Here is a 13,329-nt window from a genome sequence, read left to right as displayed (position 1 = left end):
TGAGTAGTGAGAGGTTATTATTATTACTATTATAGACTTAAAACATACATTTGATTTATTTGAGTCTGTAACAGCTTTTGTAAATTTATGGTTCTTATAAAAGTTAATGTTTTGTTTTATTATTCACTTTTATTCTCTCAGTCACATTCACGCTCCTCCCGATTTGACACTGTTAGTTTTCAAATAAACACGTCCTATAACAGAGGTGAACTCAGAGGAGGATAAGGGTTCTACATCAGTGAAAGAGAACAGAAACCCTCCCCGTGAGAAACGTCTACTCACACATAAGAACAACGCAGCTGCACCAGGCACCAGGTTAAAGATGGCACCGTTTGGATACAGCAAGAGGTTGGGTATCATCATGCCAGTGAATCTGTGTTTTTTGACATTTTCAGTTATTTAGTTATTTTTATTATTGGAGGTTTTTTACCTCTAAATATTAATATATCGAAGTGTTGTTTCTTAGTCAATACCTTCTTCCCTTGATGTACCATCCTTTCTAATTTCAGCTTTTTAACTAAACGAAAATTAGTGTTTTTATTGATGAGTGAGTGAGTGCATTATATTTTGGATTTATACTTTGGATATATGCTTTGCATGAGCAAAATGAATGAGCTAAAAATGTGATGTAAGTGATTTCAACGGTGGCTTGATAGTTGGTACCAGACCGGCTGGTTTTAGTATTTCTGTAATCTCCAGAGATTTTCATGCACAACTGTCTTTAGAGCTTACCCAGAATGGTGCAAAAGATGAGAAAACATTCAGCGAGTGGCGGTTTTGCAGACAGAAATGTCTTGTTGATGAAAGAGGTCAGAGAAGAATAGCAAGACTGGTTAAAGCTGCCAGAAATGCTATGGTGACTCAGATAACCAATGTATAAGAAAATCATCTCAGAATGCATACCATGTCAAACTTAACCAATGTATAAGAAAATCATCTCAGAATGCATACCATGTCAAACCTTGAGGTGGATGGGCTACAACAATGGGAGACCATATTGGGTTCCATTCCTGTTAGACAAGAACAAAAAGCTGAGGCTGCAATGGACACAGGCAGATCACCAAAACTGGGTGGTTGAAGACAGTAAAGGTGTTGCCTGGTTTGATTAATCTTGATTTCTGCTGAGGAACACAGATGGTAGCGTCAGAATTTGGCACCAACTACATGAACCAATGCTTCCAACCTGCCTTGCATCAACAGTCCAGGCTGCTGCTGGTGGTATAATGGTGTGGAACATGTCTTGGTACACGCTGGGCCCATTAGTATCATTCAATCATTCTTTGAATGTTATGGCTTATCCATTCTGATCTGTCATCCCCCAGCCCCTAGTTGTGGTGCCAATAAAACCACCCAACAACAGCTGTGCTGCAAATTCAAAATGAGAGACATGGTCCTAAAAAATTTCCAATGGAGAAGCTCCAGCAATTGTGCCATGATATTCAAATCTTCACATTAATACATCAGTGTAACACACTGGATACCAGCAATTAATGTACAGTATATCCACTTCAAGCACTGCTTTGCATATTACAGAGCCACTCACATCATATGGCTAACCACATGCTAAATGGTAAACGCATTTTTGAGAGTCCTGTCAGATGCCACCTTTTTCTTTCTGTCAACCCCGTATTGACTTGGCAACCCACCATCATTTTTATGCACACAAGTAAATACCATGAAAATGTATTTTACTCCCACTATTTGTGTGTGGCTGCATGTCTTTCATAGTGAAGATTATGAGAATGCACCATCCAAGGTTGGTAACAGATGCTGCCAGCAAAACAGTGATTCTGATTTAGAATAAGTGGGTTCAGTATTGAAGGGATGAGTAGAAGTTATCTAAGTATCCAATCTTCCTTACTTTCTATGACTCTGAATTGGAACATAATTCACTATGTGTGATATATGTGTGAATATACAGATTAGCTGCAGTATTTGTTTGTGTATTGTGCTACTGCATGAGTAGACCTTTCATCCTCTATCATCTTTATACATTTACACTACGGATCAAGTTGCATCACTGCCATATAAAGGGAGGTAGGAGTGAGAGATCAGTTATTGAATTAGATCTTTTGTTTAGATGATATATTGCTAAACTACTAGTGTGCTTTATCCTGCATTAACTGGAATGTATATTCACTTACAATTAAAAAAGGCAAGCAACATTCATGTACTCATTCATTCATAAATTATTGAATTGGCTTTGTATCAACACTCATTTATACCTGGCCGATTAACTTAAACAGTAACTTACCTCTCTTTGGCACACTGGGGAAAATTGAATATTATGAGAAAATCTATGTAGATATAGGGATGATATACAAATTCTGTATAGATTTTGCCTAGACTGGGATTTATGATTTATTCCAATATTAGAAATTCAAATCTAAATATCTATGGCATTCTTTTTCAGTTTATCAGTCAAGGTTTATTATGTTTGTTAATGCTTTTTGGGATTGACAAAAAAAAATAAAAATTAAAGCATCTACTGCCAATATTAGATATTTATTTATAATCATTTGGTAACATTAACATTTTCCTGCTTTTATAGGTGAAGCCAGTGCTTCTACAATGTGGGACAACAATGCATGGATATATTTCTACGATAATTCCACTAATGGGGAGCCACCATTTTTGATCCAGGATTTTATTCATGCAGTTCAACCAGATGCAAAATTTATAATAATGCTCAGGGATCCTGTGGAAAGGTCAGAGTTTTCACTTTATATTTAAAGGCTTTGGGAAAATCTCCTCTCATAAATAGTTATGTATTTCTGATCCACTTTTAGATAGGAGTATTTGTAAATGAGTAATATTTTGCAGTTGAATGATGTTTTTTATAATGCCATAATATGTGATAAAGGATGTTGTTCCATCTGGTCTGATGACATGTAAATATTTATGAACTATACAATTATAGTTCAATAAGTATATTCTGTTTGTAACTTGTTTAACAAAATAAGATGTTTTTCTATGAGTATATTGTAATTACAGTAACTAGCTATGGGTCAAAATGCAAACATATTTACCATTTACAGACACTGTTTCGTATTCGTTTTTAAAATACTTTTGAACAGGCTTTTTAATTTCAAGAAGATTTTTTTTTGTTTCCATTGGCTGTCTATAGCTTAGGTTTCCTCTATGTAATGGCCCTTTGGGTCAAATTCCCTTATGTTAAGGTTTGGAGCACCATAGGAAAACTAAATAAGAAAAATGATGATCTAGTGTTTGTCTCTGTTGACTCCACCTCAAATGACATACAAAACAATACACATAAAACAATATTTCACTTGAGACATCTGTCAATCCACCATCTACGGAGTCTGATTAATCCATATTTTCAGGTCATAGGGAGCCAAAGCCTTTCCCGGCAGTATCAGATACAGTGGAACCTTGGGTCACGACCGTAATTCGTTCCATAACTCTGGTCGCAACCCGATTTGGTCGTGATCCGAAGTAATTTCCACCATAGTATTGTATGTAAATACAATTAATCCGTTCCGGACTGTACAACCTGTAAGAAAATATTTTTTTTTTTAAAGATTTTTAAGTACAAAAATAGTTAATTATACCCTAGAATGCACAATGTAATAGTAAACTAAATGTAAAAACATTGAATAACACTGAGAAAACCTTGAACAGAGAAAACTAACATTGCAAGAGTTCATGCTACACCCTTATGAACCACTTGCGGTACAAAAACTAACCATAAACAACCAAGAAAACTAACCTTGCATGAGTCGAGTTCTGGCATGAAGAAAGAGAGGAGGAACTGGGTGGAGAGGAGGTTACAGTTTTGAGGTGAAGTCCGTGACTATGCGGGTTCGCTGCATGCTCCCATCTCGCTTCCAGGAGCCCTTAAACCCATCACCGTCGGTAATTGTACCAATGAGCACGACAGTGAGGCACTACAATGGAGCAAGGGGATAGTGCAAAAAGTGCCAAGTGCTTTTATTAAAATCAACAAAACAACAATCAAAAACAAAGTCCAAATTAAATAAAGTGCAGTGCTTTCAGAATCCTTAAATAAATAAATAATCCCATAAAAACAGAAGTGAAGTGGAGGTTAGTCTTCATTAAATACAACGAGGTTAAAACAATGCTGGAAGCAATCTCTTTAAAAACAAGCATTCTTTAACTGCCTTCTCGGCCTTACGCGGCCAGCTGTCCTTCTTCTGGTCACTCCAGCTCCTTGATCGCTCAGCTGGAGCGACCGCTTCCTTCTGCCCCACCGAGTGTCGGCCAAACACTGCTCACTGTCCAGCTGCCTGCCTGCGAGCACGCGCTTGCTCGCTCACTTGCTCACACCGCTTCTTTCCACACTGCTTCCTGCTTACATTCCTCACTCCGCAACCTCTGTCTTTCTTTTCTTTTTCCTCCCTTTAGCTGCTTCACGCTTCTATTTATGAAGAGGACGTGGCAGCTGTAGCAATCAACCATCACGCTCCCTCGCTAAACTGCAAGCGTGGCGATTATTTATTTAAAACTGGCCTCTTGACGTGAGCTGTGGACCCGCTATACCACAAAGTCCCTCTGTGCGATGCACGTCTGACCGAGAACAATGTACTGTACAGGGAGAGACTGAACACATGCGTAAATCACCGGCGCTAACAAACCGGAAGGGAAATGAAATAGAGCACAAAGAGTTCACAGCGAATGCACAGGGAGAGACTGAACATGTGCGGAAATCATCGGCGCGTACGAACCAGAAGGGAAACTGGCTTGTTCGTCACCCGAGTGTGTGGTCATGAACAGATGCAAAAGTTTGGCGAACTTTTTGGTCGTAACCCGATTTGTATGTGGTCTGACACGTTCGTGACCCAAGGTTCCACTGTACAAGGAGGGAGACAGTCCTTTGAGAAACAAACACAAAAATGAAAACATATCTTAAATACAGTTTGTTTGCTTATGTCATCAAACACAAAAAAGTCTGTGGTAATTATATGTTTTCTATATTTATTTAGTTTTTTGACTATTTTATTATTATGTTATTAATACCTGATTCACAATTTTGTCTTTTTTCACAATTATTATTTCCTCTGCTTCCATTTTTATTACATATGTACAAACCCCTTATAAAACTTTATTGTGGTTGTCTTTGATTTGTTTATTTGAATAAATATAGTTAATTTTAATGTGCATACATTTTTTTTCTGTATGTTTCTTACTTGAGGTTAAGGTGTTATGTGCCCTGTGATTGTCTTATATTGACAATTTCCATGTTTCGCCAATTCTGTATGGTTAATAGAAAATTAAAGATTACTCTGGGGCACAGTGTCTTAAAAATGGCTTGCTGCCAATATATTTTGCCTGTGGTTTGTGAAGTGTCTCACAATGAGTTTCCGCTTGTTCTTTAAGCAAGTGACATTGCTCTTCTATGCTCTTCTATAACTGATGGTCATCATGAACTGGGTCTCAAATTTAGTAAAACCTGCTCTAGAGAACCAGTCCTCAAGGAGATGCCTGTTCGATCACAATCACAATAACTCACTCTTTCACTTCAGCCATTTCATAGTGACCAGTTAACCTTACTGTTAAAATTATAGGAAGTGGGAGAGAAACCTGGAAAAGAACTCATACAGGTATGGACCAAAATAGCAAAGTCACTGAAGATTTCAAATCCAGTTCTCTGTAATGGTAAATCAAAAATCCTAGCCACTGCACCAGGTTCCATACAGTTTATCTGTTTGCACTGCCATTCATTACAATGTGAGAATTAATTTTAGGTGGAAGGTTAGTCCATTATTTGACACATACTTATTCACATTCAAACTCACTCATAGTGGGTGGTGAAGCAATAAACCTCAGATTATATAGATCACACTGGCATGACCTTTGTGATACACCCATATGTTGTATTAACATGTTAACTTATTAACAAATTTCAAAGATTGTTCCATAAATTAAACATTTTTTTGAGTTTTCCCATATAGTCAGTCATCATCCAACCCGCTATATCCTAACACAGGGTCATGGGGGACTGCTGGAGCTAATCCCAGCCAACACAGGGCGCAAGGCAGGAACAAATCCCCGGGCAGGACGCCAGCCCACCGCAGGGCACACGCACACACACACCAAACACACACTAGGGACAATTTAGGATCACCAGTGCACCTAACCTGCATGTCTTTGGAGTGTGGGAGGAAACCAGAGCACCCGGAGGAAACCCACGCATGGAGAACCTGGGAAGCGAACCCAGGTATCCTTACTGCGAGGCAGCAGCGCTATCACTGCACCACTGTGCCGCCCTTTTCCCATATAGTACATCTAATAATTGTTCAGTGCAATACAGCAATTATTTTTCCAAAACCTGACCTCTTCTGGTTTATTTGCTTTCTAACAGACCAATTTCTTTCTCTTTAGGTAAATTTGGGACCATGGCAATTAAAGTATAACATCTTTACTAAAAAAAAATATTAGTTGCAGCTAGATAAGTAATTAGAACTAGCTTTCTGCTTTTTCAAGTTAGTAGTTGGTTTTTGACATCCATTTTAATCTTCCCTGGAGAATATCTGCTGAGGTGGTGCACCCCTCAAAGGTCTTAACAATATATAATTCATATTACCTGAGAGAAGCAAAGTAATATGTCCTGTTGTGAATTCATTCATTCATTGATGTTTCTTAGAGATTCGGGCAGAGATAAACAACAGCAACTGTGGTGATGATCATGGGCCAGAGTAGTTATGCAGTTCAATGCTCAACAATGTACAGAATAATGGATCATACTGTATGCAGTATAGTGGCCCATGCTTTAAACTTAGGAATCTTCCAGTGTTTAAAATCAGCTAGTACTGCAAATTACCCATTTTGTATTTCTTGCAAGAATTATAAATATAGTGTTCTCAGTTAGTAGTATTTAGCCTAAATGTGGATATTTATGCAAAAGACATCAGTGTGCAACGTGCTAGAGGTAAGCATTAGGTGAACTTCAAACCTGGCAGCCTGGCCATGTGAATGGTAAGTTGGCAGTGGCTAGCACTGTTGAGCCATAGAAGCCAACAATCTGGGTTTGACTCTCACATCCTGTGTGGAATTTAAACATTCTTTCTCTTTGTCTGTGGGTATCTTCCTCTGTATCCCAAAGACATTAATGTTAGGCTGAATGGTGATAACAAAATTGACTTCGTGTGAGCCCATTAAATAGTAGGAAGGGTGTTTCTGATAAGCTGATACACATATAAAATGTGTAAAATATAAATAAGTCAAGGTTTCAAACACACACTTTAAAGGATGCAAAGCTAACCACTACCTTATTAAAATTAAGAGTATAGACTAACGGGAGCAGCCAAAAGAAGAAGAAGAAGATAGAAACATAGAAATGTCTTAACAATGCAGGGCCATGGCATTCTGGTTAATGCTGTTACTGCCTCGCAGCTCCAAAAGGCTAAATTTGTATTTTGGTTCAGTCACTGTATTTGTAGGCTCTATGTGTTTTCTGCTTGTTTTCAGTTTTCCCTGGCAAATCATGTTTTCCTCCAGTGTTCAATAAATATGGATGCTAGGTCAATTACCAACTCTATATAACCCCAGGCAGCATGTGTGCTAGACTTTTTGTTGTTATGAACTGGAGTTCCATCTGCATTTGGTTCCTACCTCATATCTAGTACTGTGAGGATGTTTTATAGCCCTCAGAAAGTACAAATTGAGCTAGGTGGGTTTGCAACTAGATTAATCTTCATTAAAGAAAATATAATTTCTTGAATGATTCATCTGGTGGGTGGGAGTGGTGTTGATGTACCACCACAACAAATGCTGGGTCTTAAATTTCAGATTAGCTCAAGTAATGATCACTTCATTATTCCATGTGGCTTTGTTCTGAAATTGAACTGTGTACCTTAATTGTGTATTATTAATTCATTATTCAAGAGGAAAGGATTAAAATTTATGTGATACTTTTTAAAATTATTTAAATAGGGATGTTAACAGCTTAGGGATACAGAACAGCTGCATTCAACAATATGATTGAATTATACTCTATTCATTCTTTTCATTATCACTCTCAGTTTTTTATTATACAAATAATGTATTGTGTCTTTTCTTTACAGGCTGTATTCGGATTATCTTTACTTTGGGATTGCCAACAAGTCAGCTGATGATTTTCATGAAAAAGTGACAGAGTCTTTGCAACTCTTTGAAAGCTGCCTCCTTGAGTTTTCTATGAGATCCTGCGTTTACAATACCACCCTCAACAATGCCATGCCTGTGAGTAAACAATACTGAACTCTGTCCAACCCCTGCTTTTCATTGTAGGAATTAGATCGATGCATATAAAATCACATTTTATTTTCTATTATGTAAATTGCCAGCAGCACATTGAAGCAACAGTAAACTTTGCACTAGTTCCCTATGATGGGCTGGTGTCCTGTCAAGGTGCTGTTCCTGTTTTGGATCTGATGATTGCTGGGATAGGCTGCAGCTGCCTGTGACCCTGCCCAGGAAAACCTGGTTAGAAGATTGATGGATGAATCAAGTATATGCCCATTTTCAGAATTTCTACAGATGCAATGTATTGGTGTATACTTTTTTAAGTGTTGTATTAACTGAAAACCATAGTTCAAATTCATGCAGAGTAGAGAGTAATAGACAATAAAAATTGTTCTAAGAACACAAACTCAATTGAAAATTCTTGCTCACAACACTATTAAGTTGGAATCCACACAAATACATTAGTCAAAGAGTGGATTAAGTACTCCTCCTCCTCCTACTAAGAAGATATATGATGTATCTTAAAAAGCCCATTATCAGACACTACTAATACCTACTACTCCACTGGTGATAGTTAATTTGATTTTTCTGTTAATTGCAACAGCTAATTGCCACTATGGGATGACTGTCTCATATGTAGGATGTCAGCTTAGTATGTTAAAATAAGAGTAGAGAAAGGATTTACCCTTATTGGACCAGCCCTAGGAGGAAATGCTGTGCCGTATTAACTGACCTGGTCTTGAACTTTACTCATCCATGCTATTTTTGACACTAACTTGTTAAGCATTTGAACTAAGTAAAGGTCTCACTTTGTTGAGAGTCAGCTGCAAGAACATTTGTTAGCTGGAGCCAATACCTGTAACTGTTTTTCTCAGATTTTTCTTTACTGATAATGAGTAGTTGTGCTGCAGTCATCATTACTTTGTTTGTATCAAGGAAGAGCTGCCTACTGTCATTAATTTTCTTCCAACCTATAAATGAAGCTAAGGGCTACTGAAACTGACAAAAGATTATGCATTCGGTGGACTGACATATTAATGTCTTATGCAACAAATAAATAAAAATACATTTTTGAAAGGGGAAGAAAAATGTGCTTGCTATAGATTTTCAGTATATGTATTGACCAATGCTAATTACTTTATTAATCGCCTAAGTATTATGTTACACCTTTACACTCTGATGCATGTTTCTTTGGAAAACTTATAGCAAAGTCTTGATGCTTAATCCTTGCTTTCCTCTCTAGTGCAAGGGTGATCAATGTCTAACCAATTTCTTAATTAGTGACATGTTTTTGCTGCTAATTAACTTCATTTAATTCACTGCTATATGAGACTCAGACACTTTAAATCAGGGGTGAGCAACCTCTGTCCTGGGGCTTCATGTATAACGCCGTGTGTAGAACTCACACTATAACATGGCGTAAGCACAAAAGCAGGAATGTGCGTACGCACAGAAAAATCCAGATGCAGGAATCTGTACGTACGCAAACTTTCACGTTCTTCCACTACATAAATCCCGATCAGCGTGAAAAGTAACGTACGTGCATGTGCCTTCTATCTTGCCCCAGCTCCTCCCAGAATTACGCCTGTTTGAATATGCAAATCAATATAAATAGCCTTCTGTGAAAAGACAATGGGAAAAGCACGGGGGGAAATATAAGAATTTCAGCGAATACCAACTGGAGGCAAAGGAAAAACGTACTATTTGTTGGTTTAAACAGTGGTATAATCAACAAAAGGAAGTTGATCGAGTGACAGAGTGTCGGAGAAACTCGAAAGCTCAAGTTCACAAAGTCGCACAGTGCTCGAAATAAAAAAGAAATCACATATCAAAGTTGCCGTGACAAGGCGAGTCGTAGCCCACCGTCTGAGTGTCATATGAAAGCTTATTAGGGTACAGACAAAAAAAATAGGCACACAGTGGGGAAAAAAGCACGAAATGTCAACTTTAATCTCAAAATTTCCACTTTAATCACGTAGTTTATTTTGCCATTAAAGTAGAACATCATAAACTTCATCTTAAAATCGTTTCATTTACTAGTTTCTCAAATCCCATTGTAACTAAAGTGGCACATTAAATGCTTTGTTCTGTATTTGATCTTCTATGTGCTCTACATGTGTGAATCACTACCTGCTTCTTAAACGGGCTTTCTCTTTCTCCGACAGGACACATAATCCATTACATTCGTGATATTACAGCTCTCTGAATAATTAAAATACTGAGATGTATACGTGATATCTTTTTCATGATGATAGGAATGAAAGCATGTTATTAAACATGGGGACACGGTGGCGCAGTGCTTGTTCATGTCTCACGAAAGAGGCTTGCGGTGCCATGCGCGACCTTCGATGAAATAATTTACTACAGAAGTACTGTCTCTTTCAAACGTACTAACCTCCAATTCCTGTCCTTAAATTTCTTTCTCCAAAAACCTAATCGCCACACAATCAGCTATATAGACGTGAAGCCATCTGTAAGCTTAAAACGCAGATTCTTCAAAACTTTTAAGGAACATTGAAATATCTTCGTAGTACATGTTTAATTATTCTATCCATCTAGCATTCCAGTGTCGCATCAGCACCAGCAAGAATACAACGCAATGCAGGAACAATTCCTGAACTAGCTAGCGCTGTGGCACCGTGTCCTCACATGTTTAATTATTAACAATACAGATTATTTAAATGAAGTTAAAGTTTTATCTGTATAATATAATCAACATATTTTGCTGCATTTCATCTTAAAAATGAACACCGTCATCATATGTAAATACGCGCTTTATAAAGTGGCGCAGGTTGTGCAATATTATAACTGTAGTGCAAGTTTACAGTGAGGTAATTGTACTTATAAGTAAACAGTTCTACAAGGAGCACTTGATGGACTGATTGAGTGCGTTTATAGTTCTTGGGATGAAACCTTTTCTAAACCGCGAAGTCCGTACTGGGAAGTCTCTAAAGCGTTTTGCCGTGGTTGAGGTAGTGTGTACTTGAAACTGTATCCCGATATTTCTCTTTCCAATCAGCTATTGCTGTGATTCCTCACTCAGATACAGTGATATAAATACTCCGAGTGGTACAGTGAGAGCAATATGGAAAAAAATGATCTGCTGTGGCAACCCTTAACGGGAGCAGCTGAAAGAAGAAGAAGCAGTGAGAGTTACAACGCTAAAGCAGTTATGGTATTTGGAATACTATGGCTATTCCCTGGACCATTATATTGCTGCAGGTTAATTACAATCAGATGCATTACACTAATTAAAAATATGCAGTTAGTTTCAGTGTATTTATAAAGCCGCGTCAGGAATGTGGAGCTAAGAAAGAAAGGGTGACCACGCAGGAACAGTAGCACTGCTTTGACGCTGGGTGCTGCCAGTCTGCAAAACCGAGCGGAGAAATTGCGTACGCCAAGGTATGAGTTACCGTGGAAAAGTGCGTGGCTTTACGCCAAGTTTAGGTTTTATACATCGCGATTTGAGCGTGGAAACGGGAGTACGCAACATTTCTGTGCGTACGCACCGTTTATACATGAGGCCCCTGGTGAGTCACAGGGCTGCAGGTTTTTGTTCCAACCCAGTGTCTTAATTAGAAAACAATCTTTGCCAATAACAGGTCTTATTTATTGTCATGATTTGTTAGTTTTTTAACTCTGCAATGTCATGTCATTCTTAAATCATAGATTTTTTTTCCTTTCTAATGATATCATCCAAATGATTTGAAGCCTAAAACGGATAAATCCTTTTCTGTTCTTTGCTTTTTTCTCTTCAGTTTATTAAACCAAATAGTGCAAGATTAATACACTCAGGTGTAAATGGAAAACTAGATGGAGATCTGCTGGTTTCTTTGTCATGTGTGTCTTATTGCTATTAAGGAGCAATTAAAACTGTGAATGCAGATGTTTAAGACTAAAATAAGCAATAAGGACTCAAAATCTTAACAAATTAGGCAACTAAAATGAAGCAGAAAACGTGAGCAATAAGTGCTTCATCAGCAATAAAAGACATCTCAGGAAGCAAATGGGTGGGAATAAAAACCTGAAGCCACTGTAGCCCTCCAGGAACAGCATTGCTCACCCCTGATTAAAGGTTCTGAGTTTTAAATAGCAAATCAATTAAGTTAATTAGCAGCAAAAACTGTTTAAGAAAATAGAATAAAAGCCTATAACCACATGTGGCCCTCCAGGATTGGAGTTGGGCACCCCTGCTGTAGTATATATACAATAATTTGTGTACGTATGTTTTGACAGACACTGTGAAGAAAAACAAGGGCAAAAATCAGTTTAAATATGAAAATTAACAGCAAAATGCATGTGATACTTTTATTGTTTTACATTATTTATGTTCAATGTTAGCAGAATCTGCAACAGTCTGCAATATGCCTGATAATGAAAAACATCAAACTTTAATAAATCCATTACAACGAACTCCCAGGGACCTAAAAAATATTTCGTTATAACGAAAATTTCGTTGTAATGAGATTCTGTATTTGTTACTATAGTGCTTTCTTTAACTTGCACCCAGGAGTTTGCAATCATTTCAATAGCTTCTTTTGTGTTAATTTTAATCTCCTCCTGTCTACAAGTTATGCTGGCGAGAATTTTTATCAGCATTTCCTTGCAATAATACACTTTCCCAAAGCGCGATTGCAGCGTCTGTGGAAGATTGTTTGTCCGTTGCCGTGGCAGGGCAAAAACAGGCTCATAGCGCTGCAGTGAAGTGACACAGAAGCAAATCATAAAAGATTGGGGTCCCTGTCTTGCACCCCAAAACACGAGGCTGAGTCTCAGTACTTTAGGAAATCCAACTTTATTCAGCTTGAAACAGGAACGGCACACTTATTTATTGTAGCGTGATCTGCCACTCTGCTATACACAGACACAGCAGTCAGGCTGCATCACTCATCAATATTTTTCTGTTTGCTTTGGTGGAGAGACACAGCATAGCTGAGAGACGCAGAACATCTTTGAGCCAGCTGTTGCCCCGGCTACAGATAAACAGTCTTCCATAGATGCGGAGATTGGACTTCACGACGCTCTTCAGCGTGTCATCCAGTTAGGGGAGGTCCCAAGAGAGTTTACAAACCTCACATTTTCTTGAATGAATGCCACATTAATAGGAATGTTTCTTGAACC

The 13,329-nt window shown here is 37.9% G+C and overlaps 1 protein-coding gene across 4 annotated transcripts in view; it reads left to right on the top strand.

Annotated features, from left to right (window-relative positions):
• chst15 (carbohydrate (N-acetylgalactosamine 4-sulfate 6-O) sulfotransferase 15) overlaps positions 1-13,329 on the top strand; it is a 232,668-nt gene that overhangs the window by 194,677 nt on the left and 24,662 nt on the right. For all 4 annotated transcript variants that reach the window (XM_028795250.2, XM_028795249.2, XM_028795247.2 and 1 more), the window contains 2 exons: positions 2,552-2,708; positions 8,046-8,202. In XM_028795250.2, coding sequence (XP_028651083.1) covers positions 2,552-2,708; positions 8,046-8,202 — 314 coding nt within the window. The remainder of the gene's footprint in view (positions 1-2,551; positions 2,709-8,045; positions 8,203-13,329) is intronic.

The sequence above is a fragment of the Erpetoichthys calabaricus genome, chromosome 2, assembly GCF_900747795.2.
Source record: "Erpetoichthys calabaricus chromosome 2, fErpCal1.3, whole genome shotgun sequence".
NCBI classification, from domain to species: domain Eukaryota; kingdom Metazoa; phylum Chordata; class Cladistia; order Polypteriformes; family Polypteridae; genus Erpetoichthys; species Erpetoichthys calabaricus.
This window is presented reverse-complemented; position numbering and strand designations above follow the sequence as displayed.